The sequence below is a fragment of the Notothenia rossii genome (assembly GCF_949606895.1).
Source record: "Notothenia rossii genome assembly, chromosome: 1".
Lineage (NCBI taxonomy): Eukaryota > Metazoa > Chordata > Actinopteri > Perciformes > Nototheniidae > Notothenia > Notothenia rossii.
The window spans coordinates 83,544,817-83,562,684 of record NC_136912.1 but is presented as its reverse complement, the minus strand read 5'-3'; the positions used below and the strand labels follow the sequence as shown (position 1 = coordinate 83,562,684).

Below are 17,868 nucleotides of genomic sequence, written 5' to 3'. Positions count from 1 at the left end.
TATATTTTGCTGCTTATTGCAGAATGCTGTTAGCCATGCTGGTTAAGTGTGCCTTGAATTCTGAATAAATCACCAACCGTGTCACCAGCAAAGCCCCCCCACACCATCACACTTCCTCCTCCATGCTTCACGGTGGAACCACATGCAGAAACCATCCGCTCGACTTCTCTGCGTCTCACAATGACACAGAGGTTGGAACCAAAAATCAAACATTTGGACCCATCAGACCAAAGTACAGATTTCCACTTTCTAATGTCCAGTCCTTGTGTTTCTTGGCCCAAACAATTCTCTTCTTCTTGTTCTTCATCCTCAGTAGTGGATATTTGCAGCAATTGGACCATGAAGGCCTGATTCATGCAGTCTCCTCTGAACAGTGGATGTGGAGATTGTCTGCTACTTGAGCTCTGTGATCATTTATGTGGGCTCTAATCTGAGGTGCTTTAATGTGCGGTTTCTGAGGCTGGTAACTCTTGTGTATTCATCCTCTGCAGCAGAGGTAACTCTTGCTCTTCATTTCCTGGGGGGGGGGGGGGGGTCCTCATGAGAGCCAGTTTCATCATAGCGGTCGATGGTTTTTGCAACTGCACTTGAGGATAAATTCAAAGTTCTTGACATTTTCCTGATCGACTGGCTTTCATTTATTAAAGTGATGATGGACGGTCGTCTCTCTTTACCGAGTGAAGTCGTTCTTGCCATAATATGGATTACAACAGTAGTCAAATAGGGCTCTCCACTGTGCACTAACCCTACCTCTGCACAACACAACTCATGGTCTCAAACACATTAAGAAGGCAAGTCATTCCACAAATTGACTCTTGACAAGGCACACGTGTTCATTGAAAACCATTCCAGGTGTCTACCTCATGAAGCTGAATGAGAGAAACCAAGAGTGTGCAAAGCTGTCATCAAGGCAAAAGGGGGCTACTTTGATGAATATCAAATAAAAATCATATTCTGGATTTTTAACACTTTTTTGTTAACTAGATAATTCCATATGTGTTCTTTTATGGTTTTGATGCCTTCTGTACTAACCTACAAAGTAGAACAAATTAGAATAAATAAAAAAACTTCATATTGGAAGGTGTGTCCAAACTTTTAACTGGTAGTGTACGTGTGTACACACACACACACACACACACACACACACACACACACACACACACACACACACACACACACACACACACACACACACACACACACACACACACACACACACACACACACACACACACACACACACACACACACACACACACACACACACACACACACACACACACACACACACACACACACACACACACACACACACACACACACACACACACACACACACACACACACACACACCATGTCGGCAAACAATTCCAACCCACATTTCTTTCTTTAAAATTAAACTCACAAACTATAAAATACAAATCTCAAGCAGAAATAACAATGGCTGAAAGGGTAAACAGCTGAGAAAACCAGTTTGTTGGGCTCTGAGCTTATAAAACATACAGCATTCAAATTCTGTTAAGGTGCCACTGTGGCCAGAGGAGTTAAGTGGCAGCTAACCTGGGGTCTCTTGACGCGATGATTGTCACTGAGCTTTGGGGGGGGAGGGGGGGGGGGGGGGGGAGGTGCTAAGAGGCGTTGCTCTTCAGGTGTTGGGTTTGCAGCTGCTTCACATGATACTCATAGATTTTCAGTGCAGGGCCTAGCTTTATCGACAGCCCCGTCAGGACGTCGTTTCGGGTCATCAGCAGCAGAGACTTGCCATCGATTTCCTGTCAGGCGGAGAGAGACATTTTTGACTGACATCCTAGTTTGCTTTAATCATGTGATGAACATTTTGAGCAGGAAGAGCCCCCCAACCTGATCTTGGAAAGCCGTCGCTTGCTCCTCGAACCCTGTTGCTTTGAAGTAGTTGACAACGTCGGCGACCCCCCAGTTTGCAGGGTCCGGCAGCTGTCCATTCTCCACTGGGCTGTGAGGTCACAGTGAAGGTATTCATATTAGTGTGCAAGCATTTTCAACTGTAACAGTTCCTCCAAATACTCAAAAACAATAAACTATTTATTATACTTATTGAAAATTATACCTTTTTGTGTCAACAGAGCCATTTGCCTTGTCTTCCATGCCGGCTGTCAACAAAAATGGAGAAGATATAAAAACAATAGCAATCATCAAATCAAAAGATGCATTATAATATGCACACACTACAATGCAAAGTCAAACATTCATCACAAATTCTCCTTAAATGGTGTCAAAATGTTTTTCCGATAGGAAAATAAAATGGATTTTTTTTTTTAATAAAAATAATCTAAAATCAAAGATAGCGAAGAGCAATTCAAAGCTGTAGAATAAATTAGATTTAGGATCAAACTAATATTTTTTTCGTAAATTGAATTTGGTTATAACCCTGAAAAAAAAATTCACTATAGGCAATTTTCAATAATTTCCAACTATTAAGCGAAAAATAATTATAACATTAAACAGGGATTACAAATTAAATCATTGTCAATCAATAGTAACAGCCCTACAAAACAGGCAATACAACACAAATACAAAACAAAATGTCTATAGATGAATCTACATTTTTAGAGGGAGGCTCATTTAAACGGTACTGCTTGATTAAGATACCAAAGCGTAGGAGGAGGTAAGGTATCAATCAATGTATACATCTTATTTCAATACAAGCTGCTGTTACTCTCAAACAGAAACCATTGTTCCCAGCAGGTGACACTGCTGGGGATTAAGGAAACGTGTTCTCATTGAGCCGATGTGGTTTTAAGTTAAAGCCCTAATGCACAATGCACCAGTCTCTTACAATCTGTTAGGTTGCAGTAATTTCTCATCAGATGTCTTCTCTCGCAGAGTTTAGTGGATTGGCAGCTCAAACACCATCTTTGTTTCTCTTTCGCAGTCTGCCATTCACTAGGTCTCTTCTCTGCAATACAATTAAAATAAAACAGTAAAAAAAACACACGGCACGAGACCAAAACAAAGCTAGCACTGTGTCGATGACTGACATTAGGGAGGGATGCAGTGCTTGGAAAATAAGAAGCTCACGATTAGCTGCAATAAAAATAACGTTACATATAACATACAATTGCCTTAATTGACACGTATATAAATCAAGCAGAAAAGGCTATTCAATTGTCAGAGTTGAGGAACAGTATACAAAAAACGTCTGGATAAAAGACGATATTATTTAATCGCTGCCTCTTCGTATTTCGTATTAAGCTAACAGTTATAGTTAGCTGGGTTTGCTAATACAACACAGAACAGTTACCTTATTTAGGATGATTCCTCTTTGACAAAAACACTGCGTCCGAGCAAGACACGTTCTAAGGAGGACACAAACGTTTTCTATTCACGGGGATATTTTACAAATAAATAAACGGCGATATTCATTTGATAAAATCTAGATCTAATCAACTAAAGGCAACTAGCCCCTCTTCATTGGTTCAGCTTCCTTCGCCCACGACAGCAGAGAATCATGGGAAGTGAAGTTCTTTTTTGTTTCAACGCCAGCGTTTGTATTTGAGCCTGATCAAACTCCTGCTGACTTATTACAATGTACAGTCTATGCTTACTACACATAAACACTGGGGAAAAAAGTATTCAGATTCTGTTCTTGAAAAAATACCAATACCACACTGTAAAAATACTCAATGTGAAGTAAAAGTACTGCATCAAGTACAAGTATTCAAGTACGACGAGGAAAATGTAAGTAAAAGGACTCTCAACAACAACTCTAAAAATACATTACATTATTTTAAAGTAAAAGCAGCGAATATCTTGTGTCAGCAACATAAACAAAATGCTGCATACATTTTCTGTTAAGCCACTCTTTAGTTACTTAAGTATAAGGTTGGATGGTTTCATCTATACCAAATAATTATCTTTTAAAAGTATTTTCCTAAATATTGTTTGTTAAAATCTGAATTTATAAAGTAACTAGTAAATGTAATGGAGTAAAAAGTACAATATTTGCTTGCAAAATATAGTGGAGTAGAAGTTTAAATGACTATAAAATGAAAATACTCGGGTAAAAGAGCCTCACATGTGTATTTAAGTACATAACTTGAGTAAATGTACTTGGCTACTTTCCAGCAAACAAAGCAACATTTCTCAGCACATTGATGACAAACATATCTTTGAGATGTGCTCTGAAGCGAGAAGAGGAGTTTGAATGACGCTGCGACGTAGCGCAAGCTACTTAAAGGGTGGGTGGATTCCCTGACGTAGACGTCAAGATCACCAGCCAATCAGGATTGGCGTAATGAGATTGATGCTTCTGTTTGCATACGCGTTGAGGCGCATCCCATAGTGAGACATCGAACGGAGTGTTATAAATGAGAACTAGAGTTTTTTTTTTCATAAAAAGAATTTATTATAGTGACATATCTTTTGTTACATAAAATCTGCTACAGCAAAGTATATCCCCCTTGCAAACACAAGTAAATATAGGTGGGAAAAAACGTGTCAGCCTTTTAAATGATGTGCACAATATCCCACAAACTAAATACAGACACATTTCAGATTATTGATCCCATACTGGCATGTGTGACTAGCTACAAAGAAGTCATTAACTGATTTCCTTCAGTCAGGAGTGTGAAATGGTTCAGGGAAAAATGCCATCATTTACATCAAATATGACAAACATTATTACACACATGGGATATAAATGACACATAAGAAGAGCTGTAGATTTCCTACATATGTTTTATGGGAGGATTTATACACAGGCAGTTTGGATTGAAACATGCTGAATTCCCAGTTTTCAAAGTTTTTCCAGATAAAAAATGTCAAATTCTGCAATTACATTCTGTTCATCCTTCAAACTTGGAAAATAATGTTGGACACCCTTTAATAAAAGGTAATTTCAAGTCAAATAAAGAAAGGAAAAAAAGAATAAAGACAAATAATAAAATAAGTTAAACTAATAGGCTACAATTTTATATAGGCTTGAGTGGCATCACTGTGTTAAATATTTTCATTTTATTTTGAATAAGGGCAAATAAAAAAAGCATGGTACAAATAAATAATCTATTATATTAACTGTTCATAGCACTTTTCTGAATACAACAGTTGACGTTTTCTTATATATTCTGAGAACTTTGTGAGTTTAAATAATTAAAAATATGTTTTAGAATACATCTCTAATTTAAATATAAAATAGCATAATAAACAGTTGTGCCTTTAAAATGAAATCAGGGCTAAATAAAAAATCACATCATGTGCTCAATATATGAATAAAAGTTCAGGCATAGTCAATTACAATATACATCAGTACCTTAAAAAAAGGATTCAGCCACCAAACCTTTTCACATTTGGTTGTCAAAGATTGTTGAACTAGATTAAATTGCATTGTTCATCTACATACACTTGAGCACCATGTCAAATAATGATCAACGTTTCAGAAGACTTAAGAGATGTTAAATTGAAAGACTGTCAATGATGCATTATTGTTTGCAACAAGAACACAAACAAAAACTTTGATTTCCCCTTCAACCCTGAGTGCCCGACCTGCAGGAATGACCTCAACATCTGACCCCCCCGAGGACATCAGAGGATCGCAGGAGCACTAAGGACTTTTCTGACATCTGGAAGTTTAACAAGTGGACACCTTGGCTTTGTAGGTATTGAACCTTTCACAAACAGATTGTATGATAACCTATTAAAAACACTAAGTCAACCTGTCACGCAGTGAGGAGTTTGCAGAAACTGAAATACATTCCAGCAGCAAGGAAGGAGCAATGTGTCAGAACTCATAGGAAATGAAGAATGGTGCTCAGTATAGACAAATCCCTCATACAACCTAGATTTGTGTTAAAGGGGGGAAATATGTATTAAATATGTTTAGACAACAACTTAAAAAGGAGTGATTTACAATGAAAAGTTACAATTTTCTTCAAAAGCCAGAATCCAGAAATGTCTTTGTATGTTAACGTTCTCTTACTGACCTGACCCAGCCTGAGCAATGTTGCAAGGAAGAATGAGCAAATATTGCTCCATCACAGTGTACAAATTGGTTAAACATGATGCAAAGAGACTACAAGCTATAGTTGAGGTAAATATATGTTCCAACAAAGTGATGCCCAAGATGAATGAATACTTATATAGGTTATGATATTTCAGTTTTCTGTTAACATTTCATGATTAATGGTATAGATTTGCTTTAGTGGGATTATGCTGGGGAATATGTCACTCAGATAAACATTGCCTATCTAATGCTCCAATGTCACAGGCCATGACACAAACACAAGAAAATAACAAGAAAAAGATGGGAAATCTTTCAGGGCACTATACGCTTGTTGTGACACTGCTGTACAAACATAACATGCAAACGTAAAAATACAATTAAAACAAATATGGCAGTAACATAATGTCTTTTGAGTGCTATTTCAAAGCAACATTTGAAAACTAAATTGAAAAGCAACCCAGAATGGACATTTGGGACCAACACTTATTTGCATCTACTACAACATACTCTCAAGAAAATGTTTTACATTTCAGCTATTTAAAGACGCCATGTCCATGCACTTCATACAGTTCTGGCCGTATAAAGGACAGGTGACCTGTTGTGTGGAGTAACTACTCAAATCCCTTCCGTTTTACTCTCTCGTGAAACCAAGTTGTACCTGAAAAATATATAATTCTGTTCCTTTCATATAATACCACTCTATCTAAGATGAAACCAGATACGGATAAAGAAAACCTATAATTGAGTTGAATAAGCACTGACACGTTTCTGCTCCATAATAACACCTGTGACTGTTAACCCATCTCTTCAAGGATTCAATGCCCGAGTGCTGAAACTCTGAAACGTCAAGAAGCCAGCATCAGTGATACTGTTTCTTCAATAAACACTAGTTTCTTTGTTGGAAATGTGGTCATGCTTTAACAACACAAAATCTTATGTCTCATATATGTATCTTTCTAGATGCACAAAATACAAGGATCTAGGTCTTAAGGACACCAGAAGGATGAATATTGTTATGTGTTGAAGTGTCCGTGATTAATCACAAACAGAACCCTGAATCACACTCAGGTATGTAACAGATAACAGGCAAACATCTATTTTAGAAATAAATTTAAAAATCCTTCTATTTTCCCAAAGCTTAAATCACAATATGTGCAATACCAGCTAATACAATCAATCAATCAATCAATCAATCAATCAATCAATCAATCGATCAACCAATCAATCAATCAACCACTCTTTGTGCCATTTGAAAAAGGGCATTCAATTATTTTTGATTTTTATGTTGCTTTTGAATTAATTATTTGAATTGAATCATTAAGGACGGAGGCTATTCAAAAGTGCCAAACGTAAAAAGAGGAAAGCAAAAAGACAGAAGATGAGCACGTGGTCTAGTATTTATGTGTCGCAGCACGAGGGGTGTCTGCATAATGTGCCTGTGTATAGGTTAGTGCTAACTGCACGCAGGATCATGGCAAGAAGGACCTCATTCAGCTGTGTGGGATGAAGGAACGAGGCATTTGTTTTGAACACGTGACGGCCTCAGTTCCACCTTAACCCTCAGGAGAGTGCAAATATCCCGGAGCACGTGAGCCCTGATGGGACTCCTGCCCACTCACTAGAACTCAGCAAACTCTTTTGCACACTTTTCTGTTTGCGAGACACGAATGTCCTCCTCTTCGTAGTCGTCAAAGTTGCTGGTGTCGCCTGGTCCTCTGCACTTTGGCAAGAAGGGGGCTTCAACCTAAGAATGAAAACAAGAAATTGTTTTTTGATCATTATTTTTACCGAGGTCACACTAGGGCTGTTGTTTATTTACTGTGAATAAGATGCAGATGACAGCTTCAAAAGGTAGGAAGTCGCCATGCCGGTAGATCAGAATGAATTATACTTTGGTGCTCAGGGTTTTCCGTTAAATGGAATTGGGGAAGATCTAATAATGTTAAGCATGTCGATACTGACAAGGGTACTCAATGTCTGATTAAGACCTGTGTATTTGTCAAAATGTGTAAACAAACGAGTAAAAGGGATTCATAGTTTAAATTAGACTCGGCCTTCAATTTAAGCTTTACGGTTTGTGTATGATTTTTATATGATTGTTTATCATATTTACTAAAGAACTAAATGATGAACAGTAACAGATGTGTCATCAGAAACATGTAATGTCACAATAAAATCATACCTTTCTCTCGTAGATGGCAATCCAGTCTGTTGCGGCGAACCACTTGTGATTTTTGATGTCATTCACACCATTCTTCAGGTTGCCAAATCTCTTTGTCAGGTCAACCTGGAGGAGGTTTCTCAGCAGATCCTTCAGGTCAGAGCTAAAGTGAGAGGGGAATCGCACCTACAGGAGCAGAAATAGCAGGGCACTTTGGATTAACAAGCACAATCTATATAAAAACATGTGTGAAAGCCGCCTATTTATTATAACATACTTGGTTACATATAAAAAGCAATACTAGAGAAACAAAGGCAAGTTGATACTTGTGGTTTCAAGGCAGCGGCATAATGACAATATTATATTTAAACTTAAGACTGTGTGTGTGTGTGTGTGTGTGTGTGTGTGTGTGTGTGTGTGTGTGTGTGTGTGTGTGTGTGTGTATCTCTGCATACCTTGCCAGACACAATCTTTTCGTAGATCTGGATAGGCTGATCAGCAAAAAAGGGAGGATAACCAGCAGCCATTTCATAGGCGAGAACTCCAAGGGCCCACCAGTCCACAGCTTTGTTGTAGCCCTGGAAGAGTCAGAAACCGAAATAAAAAAAACCCCAATATTTCCAAAAGACTGTAGGCTTGCCTCAACCTTAATGTTGACTAACTATCTTGGATAATGACTGATGATGACAGTCAGAAAGGTTTGAGACATACAGAGCAGTCAGGTATTCACAAAGAGAGACCGTTTTTCCGTTGTGTTGGCTCTACACTTAGCTTTAGTTTGTGGGTTTTTACATTCACATCATATGACTAGTGACTGTATCCCTAAAATCGTCAGCCAATTTGAATACACAAAGTAGTTTGACGCACTAAGGTCTTTTGGATTTTATGGCGGATGTAAATGTATACATCCTAAATCATCACCAGACAGTTGTTTCTGCTCGGCGTAAACTGCAGCTAGCTACAAGTGTTGCTAGTTTCAAATACTAATTTGTGAAGTATGAATACAAAGATAAACTATGTAAAATGTATTGTGCTGGAGTTACTGTTTTATTACTTTCTAAATCTAATGTCATAACATGCATGCAGGCTACATTGGGTATAACCGTTTCACCTTGCTGAGGATGATCTCTGGAGCCAGGTACTCAGGAGTCCCACACAATGTCCAGGTCCTGCCTTTTACTCTTTTGGCAAAGCCAAAGTCTGTGACCTGAACATAGAACGATAAGAGCACGATAAGAAAAGAAACTAAGGACAAAATTAACATATACTACATTTACGTCTATCAGCACAAGCTCACGCCAGATTTTCAGTTTAAAAAAGAAAATCCAAACCAAAGTTTTTCGTTCATAAAGCCCCTGTCACACCGTCCCGAAATTGACACCCAATGGACACACGAATATGGAATTGTGAATTTCGCACGAAGATGGCCCCGAACCACACACGAAGGCAACATTTACATTACATTTAAGACATACAACAAAAGTAACACAAACAATTATGATAAAGTACTATGATACTGTACTGATATTTTCCGACTTTGTTCTTTACTTTATCCGTCTTTATATGTAGAAGATATTAAGTTTTCTCCGTCATGTTGTTTCCATAGCAACAACAACTTCCTGTCAACTCGCCTTCAAAATAATATATTATATCCTTTTCAGTTTCACAGAACACAAATTGGGTTATTCACATAATATGTTTACATGATTTTGTTGTGCAATAAAACAACCAGATGGACACACGATAAAGGAAATGTTCAAATTCGGCTCTGATCGTAGCAACATCGGGCCACTCGTGAGGGCATCTTAAGCCATCTTTGGCATGCCAAAGATTTTGCCACCGCTCCCGAAGTTGCTGCCGGAGCCTGATAAATTCCACCTGCGGTCATACGATGGCTTATGATGCCCTCACGAATGCCTTACGAAGGGCAAAATGCACACACGAAGTCAACACGAAAATGAACCTTCACATGGTCCTTCGGCAATGCTTTGTGATGCCAAAGATTTTGCCACCGCTCCCGAAGTTGCTGCTGGAGCCTGAGAAACTCCACCGGCGGTCATACAGCTTAAGATGCCCTCACGAATGGCCCGATGTTGTTACGATCACAGCCGAATTTGAACATTTCCTTTATCGTGTGTCCATCGGGTGTCAATTTCGGGACAGTGTGACAGGGGCTTAAACCATTTTTTCCACTCAACCCTCAAAGTCACAACAAACATTTGCATTCAGTTTATGTTTTTATTTTACAACGTTTACATGAACTGTTTACCTGGATGTACCCATGTTGATCTATGAGCAGGTTTTCAGGCTTCAGGTCTCTGTAGATGAGGTCTAAGGAGTGAAGGTACTCAAAGGTGAGTACTATCTGAGCTGCATAAAATCTCGCATGGTTTTCACTGTAAAAAGGACAGTCAAGACAGAAATATATATAAACACAGTTCTCTTCTGAGTGAAGGGGCAAACTCAATCATTTACAGATATGGTTTTCACAGCTTTGTCCAGCTATTAGTGTCAGATAAAGTGCTCATGATAACAAATAAAACAAAAATAAAAGCATTAATGTGTGCTCTATACCTGAACCTTCCAATACGTCTGAGGTGTGAGAACATCTCACCACCCGGCACGTATTCCATCACCATGTAGAGGTTCGAGTTGTCCTGTTTATTAAAAAGGAGAACAAAAACTAAGTCCAGGGCAAAACCACTGCTAACATATTAAATTATAAGAGTTCTTCACGTGGGTAAATGAAACACTGTTTACAATGTAAGTATTATGGGGGTGCCCATTCTGTTAAGGTTGTTGTTACATCACATGAAGTTGCCTGGCTATTTGTACTGTAACAGCTTTAGCACTGTGACAGGTGAACACAAAAGGTCTGTTAGATTACTTTTGGATGTCTTGATGAAACATATAAACACAGTGGTAATGTGGTAACCATGTAGTTGGTTGCAGGAGGAGGCGTCTGAATGTACCTTGAAAGCGTACTCCAATCTGACGAGGAAGGGGAAAGACACGGCCTGTAGTATTCTCTTCTCATTTAGTGTGTGTTCTATCTGCTTCAACTTCACCACCTGAAGAGAAAACAAGGCACAATATTATAACTAAGTGTATATTAAGCAAAAGACATTCTAATAATTGAGTGTATTGCATTATTTTCCAGTTCAATCAAAGCAAAATCTAAAGTAAATAAAAGAGAGCTACGCCAAATAAAAAAGTTAATAAACACACATGTTTTGCTAATTTCCACCCAAATATGAAGGATTTATTTTCAATGCATTACATTATCTTGGATTGGACAGTCAGTTTCCCTTGATTTCAGTCAAATGTACAAAGCAACTTGTACAGACTGAAGACGTAATAAACCAGAGATTCAATTCTATTCTTTTTCAGTTTGACTTTTTACACTGCAAGATGGTTAAAAGTGCAATTTTTCTTTCTATTCACTCATTTGTATTGACAATCTTTGTATCTGGTTGGCGTTTAATCTGAACTCAACCTATCATTAAGGAAAAAAAATTCTAGGGCCTTGGTTTAAAAAGGACTGTCAGACATGAACACAATCCAGTTTAACTGCATTACCACACACTTATATAACAGCTGGCTAAGACAATTAATGAAATACCTGCTGTGTCTCAGGCATGTTTTTCTAATTGAATTTGCATAGTGAAACATCTGAATGGAAAACAATGCCGCCCTGAGATACAATACATTCACGTTTAAAAACCTGTAAATTGCATAGCATACTTTGGGAAATGGTCAGCACCTATGTCAAATGAAACTCACTCCCACAACCCATCAGAGACTGCACTGACCTCACCACCTTCAAACTGGCTAGATTTTAATGGGATTTTTACGATATTTAATTGTTCTTTTTTTGTTTTTACTACCTCTGTAAAGCGACTTTGAGCACCTGTAAAAGCGCTTATGAAATAAATGTATTATTATTATTATTACATTATTAGTACCGTAGTAGCAAGTGGGATAAAAAGTCAAAAAACAGAATAATAAATAAATGAAAAAAGACATGTGTTGGTTATAAAGGTTCCCCATACAAAGGGTGAAGAAGAAAACAGAACAAGAAAGCAGACGGTAGTTCAGCTGGAACAGAAAGTCAGACATATTTATCTTTTAATTCCACCATGTGAAATTCAAAGAAGCAGTGCACCGCTACATGAGCAGCCCATAGAGGACACACTTACCTCCTCCCACAACTCTCACATCAGTATTTAAAATCGAAACTCTAATGTGAAGCGCATCTGAGGTTTTCAACGATAACACGCTCTTAGTGCATGAGAGGAAGCGTACCATTTCCTTTTACAAGATGCACAGCATTTACGTAGTTCTAAAATTGCATGCAGGAGTTTGCTTTTCACAGACTATCCAGATTTACAACACTTGTCTTTGAGATTGGTGAACAGTTTTTCTTTAAAGAAATACACTTACTTTCTGTTTGTCCAAGATCTTCATGGCGTAGAACTGATTTGATTCTTTATGTTTGACAAGCATAACTCGCCCGAATGAGCCAGTGCCCAGAGTCTTGAACCTATCGAAGTCATCCAGGCCAGTTGTGCTCTGTGGAAAGATTATCAGTCAAAGTGAAGACAGAAACATTGTGATTTGAATGCTTCCTTTTTTGCTTATCAGTTTCGTGTAATTGCCTCTCTAATCGATCCAACTGGAACAACATTTTGCCTCCGTGAAGCTCAGAGTAAAAACACAAGATGAATGGAGATTTCGTAATCAGTAAGCATTTCAGTCAACAACATTTAAGGCAGGAAGTGGTTAAACAAAGTGTCTAAGTGTCATATTGGTGTTCACTCGTGGAAAAGTCCAGTGAGTTAAATGAAATTAAAGTTTGAATTCTGTAAAGAAAATTATTCACAAGGAACAACTTACCTGTGGTGGACTCTCCCATGTTCTTAAAAAATCTTCTTTGGCTTTAGCTAAGAACTCTTTCACTGTAAAAAGAGACACAAGTGTGACTTATCGACAAGTATTTTGGTTTTCACAGAAGTTCAGTTAACATTTTAAGGGGAAAAAACAAACTGGGGCACTTTACCATGTTTGTGAAAATAAACAAAGGCAGTTCATATTTTCAGGGAAACAAAGGCATTTTAAGGTCAGGCAAATGTCAAGTACTGGGGATGCAGGACTTTACTTAAAAAAACTGGAACAAAATAAAATCTCCTTAAAAAAAGACTTAAAACCACACGTAGGATATTCTAATTCTTAAAGCGATGCAAAGAGCTTTTTTGTGGACTTTACAGAAATGGCCAATTCGTAGACAAGCTATTCTGCATCCCTTTCAGGAGAAGGTGGAAGTAAAGTGGGGAAGGCAGTAATACTGGCAGAGAACAAAATGCAAAATGCAAAACACAACTGAGGCCACAGTGCAGGCAGTAGAAAGAGTGCATTGTGAAAGTCACAGCAGACATGAGATGTCCAAAGTCACAGAGTCACGGCAGGTATCTAATGTCTAGTTGGTGTTGCACTTGGTATGAAGTTGCTAATTTAAACAATACCTGGCATTGAAGGACTATGTGGAAGCTGTATGTTAACCGGCTACCCAAATGACCTCAATCTTTGTAATATTAAGATGAAGGATAATACAAGCCTGGTAGGCCTAAACTGCTGAAAGACTATCCTCTGTGACTAAGGATCGCTCATGGAATAATTAGCATACCAAAAGTCTCTACAGTTCACCAAGGAGTTTGCAGGAACATTCACCCACATGGATGGAAATGATGGAGAAGAGAAAGAGAGGAAGACACATTTATGAAGAGCTTAAAACAAGAACATTTGAGATTCAAGTGGTTTAAATGAAACACAGAACAAAATGACACTGAAGAAGACAATTAACACCTGAATACAATATTCTACATTTTAACAACACCACTATTTGGGTTGGAAAACTTCTATAAAAGTCTATCACTAAACATGAAAAAAATGGCTAAAACTAAGTCATAGAGTTTGAAATCTTATCAATTACATCAGGTATTCCTCAATATGTATACCTCATTTTCTCTTTTAAGTTTCTCTTTCTTGACAGAATTGGAGAGGTTTTTCATTATCATACACTACACATCTGTCACAAAGACTATAACAAAACAGTGATTGAAAGGACATTGTAATAAGCACACGTAAAACACATTTTAAACTTGCAGCACATACAAATGAAAGGACAAAGATGAAGCAAGCGACTGAAGCACCACAAATGGCTTCCCCTACAAAGCTGCTTAATACGGATGTCTCTGGTGAATCAGGAATGTGTGCCTAAAGAACCAACAAACTAATAATCAACCATGTATATTACAAATAAAAACGACTTAATCAAATGTTAACCAATTAACAGACCTGAATAGTTTAGAATAGTTTAGACTCAAACAGCAATTGGGTTATTAAATACGCTTCATCAAAATAGTTTTCCGACATACGAGAACTAGAAAAGCAAGCCGAGACTTGTCTTGCTCGAAGCTGCAGATCTGTGTAAAAGCAACACATCACACTTACTGAACTTATCCCACATGATGGTGAACTCAGAGATATGAGGCACCTCACTCTCTACTCCTTTTTGCTCTTGGCTACTCTTACGACATCTATGGAAAAGGCGGCTTGCGAAGGATTGGTCCTTTCCCTGGGCCATTTGAGACAAATTCCCTGAGGCGCGCGGCACGAAAAGGGCTCACAGGCAAAGACAACTTTTCACCCTCAAGACCAACGAGTGATACGAACTTCCTGTATGTAGCCGAGCGCACTGCAATGCTTGGCTAACCACATAAAGTCGAGCTTCCTGTTCGAGTACTCTGCTTCAGTTTCAGCGGACAACTGTATGTTTACTCTTTTACATGGTGTGGAAAATTCTAATAGGTCTCCAATGTGACGTTGCTTTGACAAAGGTATACAAAGGAGGCGAAGCACACAGGCCAGCCTCCTAAGGTTATGTCAGAAAAATCACACAGCTATGGTGCATTCAGAGTGCTGATAAGGAACAGTAGACCTGTAACACCAACTGAATGACTTAGAGGGAAGTTACCTCAAGGTTATCCTGCTCTCTGGTGGTAAACTTTAACAATGCAGTGCTTCAAGGAGCTCTGCCCTGTGCTTAAAAGTCAACCTTATGAACAAACCCTCACCTAGAAAAAAAAGTTGTTTTACACAAATGTGGGTCTGTTTTGTACTGACAATGTTATTGTACAAAACCCTCAGCCCCTCCCTACATAAACTACAGGTGGCTTGAGGCTGTAAAACTTCTGGACTAATGCCAATGAGAAAGCAGGCCAAGATCAGGGCTCCAGACAGACAGTTTAGTGGATTAGTTTGGTCATTACTGGCAAATGCTCACTAGACACCACAGAGTGCCCTCCGGTTTCTGCTTTCAAATGATTGATGGAGCACTTCAAATTGCAAAATTGATATTGGACAGGTGTAATTTGACTAGGACGGGCGACCTTTCCTCTAAGTTATAGCATCAAGAAAACAAGTTAATGTCACTGTAAGAAAGCAGAAATAGAAGCATAACAATGTAATTTACAGTTAACTTGTTGGTTGAATAGAAAATGTTTTAAGCCATTGTGTAGGCCCTAACCAAAAAAACACTTGTTTATCATTAACATCAATAGCACATTTTAAACACATTAAGCAGCCAACTTGTCTGCCAGTCGTTATACTTGGCATTGATTAGGCCTTATATGTAGCTTAAGTAGCAACCAATGTTTGCTGATGTTATCATGCTCCAGGCAGCTGAAAAAAACAGTTTGGAAATTAAACATGGTGCATTGATAACTTCAGTTGTACAGAGTGAACATTAAGAACATCTTTCATTTTGTTGATTCAATTATTTGTATCTGCATGTGGGAAACCTTCAACAGGATTATTAGGAGGACCTCAATGTCTGCTCGAATTTCACTTTCAAGAACTAGGTAGCTGCATCATCTGTGGCACCAGGTGGAATAAGCAAACAGACACCGTTACGAGGGAGCTAACACACCTTGTAGAGTACGATACCAATAATGGTTATTCTCTGCAGCCCATGTTACTGTACTGACTGCTAACACTGGACACTACTAAAGGCTCCCTGACTTCATGATAGATGGTTAACAAGCTAGCTGGATGGCTTTCAGGTACTCACCGCTTTCTTGCTCGTTGCCTTTCTTGGCAGTTGCTGCGTTTCCCATCGTAGAAAGACAGGGCGATGCACAGCTGTCTAGGAGCGATGATGGTGGCCGTTAGCTAACAGGGTCCTCCGTTAGCTAGCTAACAAATATCAGCTTGTGCTAGCGGGTTGGCTAACAACAACATTAATGTTTTCTCCTTGTGGACCGAACCTCGACGTGCTTTGCTAACCGCCCAGATGATCGTTATTTACAATGTCCTTTGAGGTTCAAGTATTCCTCCGCTGGAATGAAAACATGATCCAGACTTTTCACCTCTGCCTGCTGTCGTCTTGTGCTGCGTTCACGTCATATGGGAATACCCACAGAACCGAATTAATGGATGAAACGCAGCTTTCAAGGGCCGGTTGGAAATCATATACTCATACATCACGTGTACTGTATGACCAGTGATCAATCAGTGGCTAAAATATAAGGTATATTGATATTTGGATTTTAGATTGTTAAGATTTTTATTTAGTTTTTAGTTTGTATTCCACTCATGGCAATTATTATAAAACAAAACTAGTATACTTTGTAAGCTTTTTCTTTAATGGAAAGGAGCAGTGAGAAGAAAGTCTTATTTTACCTGCCCCTTACTTATTATGATGAGCAGTGTAAGAGGTGCACTGCATACTGTATACAATTGTAGATGGACATTGTGGCCATCACATGCAAGGAAGTCACGACTTTCACGATATTTTTGAGTTGTTTGGTCATTTAAAAACATCTTTCATCATTAAAGTTTGACAGGCCATGGATGAATGCAGCTTTGAAATACCACCACTCATAAAGTTATTTCGTTCATTCATTCCATTGTTCATTTCCAAAATAACAAAACCACCCTCCCAGTATCTACCTTATTATAAATATCCCGTTTAATCCTACAGTTAGGAATTGGCATCGAAAAATTGAGTGATGAACATCTTGCAAGTTATGGTTTTTGGCATTTCCCACACGTCTTGAATGCAGCATTTTTGACAGAACGGTTACAAACAACTTTGCGCACACAGGAAGTGATGTAATCCTCAGAGGCAAGTGCTTTTGGAAGAAAACATGCAGACCAGAGCCTATGATGCAGACCATTGACACCGCGCAGTTATGCGGGTGGATTTGAGGACACAAAAGAAAAAACATTTATAAAAAGAAAGTGTATCCTTGTGGTGAGAGGCATTAGCAGTCACTAGGAACTTTTCAATTCTTCTTTTTAAGTTAAATAGTAAGTGACTACATGTTCATCTTACCAAAAATAAACAAAGGCCAACTCTATACAGTAGGTAGTCTTATTGAAACTGACTTATACATGTTTTGTGCACACATGCACTGTCAAATGCAAAATATAAAAAATGACAAACACACAAATTCGTTGAGTCAGGATGCCCATATCCTAAAAATATTTATTGTCTTTGAGTGATCAAATAAATCAATCAATATATTAAAACCGTATATAAAGTATGTCTCTGCACATCTGATATACCCCTGTCTCTTTTTTATCGTTTAATTTGTATACTATTTATCTATTTGTATAGCCTACTGTATCCGTATTATGCATCTATAAGCTATCATTTTAAATAATACAT

At 38.3% G+C, this 17,868-nt stretch overlaps 2 protein-coding genes across 3 annotated transcripts; both read right to left on the bottom strand.

The window, feature by feature from the left end:
- Positions 1 to 477: 477 nt before the first annotated feature.
- samd13 (sterile alpha motif domain containing 13) lies at positions 478 to 3,468 on the bottom strand. The gene is made up of 5 exons (XM_079680014.1): positions 3,281 to 3,468; positions 2,816 to 2,935; positions 2,087 to 2,129; positions 1,861 to 1,972; positions 478 to 1,772 (listed from the first exon to the last, which is right to left on the bottom strand). The coding sequence occupies exons 2-5, from the start codon at positions 2,841 to 2,843 to the stop codon at positions 1,629 to 1,631; spliced, it is 327 nt and encodes a 108-aa protein (XP_079536140.1). The 5' UTR covers positions 2,844 to 2,935; positions 3,281 to 3,468; the 3' UTR covers positions 478 to 1,628.
- Positions 3,469 to 4,698: 1,230 nt separating this feature from the next.
- Positions 4,699 to 16,620, bottom strand: prkacba (protein kinase, cAMP-dependent, catalytic, beta a). Of its 2 annotated transcripts, none has more exons than XM_079657792.1 (10): positions 16,267 to 16,620; positions 13,035 to 13,096; positions 12,582 to 12,710; positions 11,111 to 11,209; positions 10,713 to 10,795; positions 10,408 to 10,534; positions 9,250 to 9,345; positions 8,594 to 8,716; positions 8,160 to 8,324; positions 4,699 to 7,721 (listed from the first exon to the last, which is right to left on the bottom strand). In XM_079657792.1, exons 1-10 carry the CDS (start codon positions 16,310 to 16,312, stop codon positions 7,596 to 7,598), a joined length of 1,056 nt encoding a protein of 351 aa, XP_079513918.1. In that variant the 5' UTR covers positions 16,313 to 16,620; the 3' UTR covers positions 4,699 to 7,595. The 2 variants fall into 2 exon arrangements, with proteins under 2 accessions (XP_079513918.1, XP_079513917.1); XM_079657791.1 differs by lacking the exon at positions 16,267 to 16,620 and adding an exon at positions 14,649 to 16,205.
- Between the last annotated feature and the right edge of the window lie 1,248 nt (positions 16,621 to 17,868).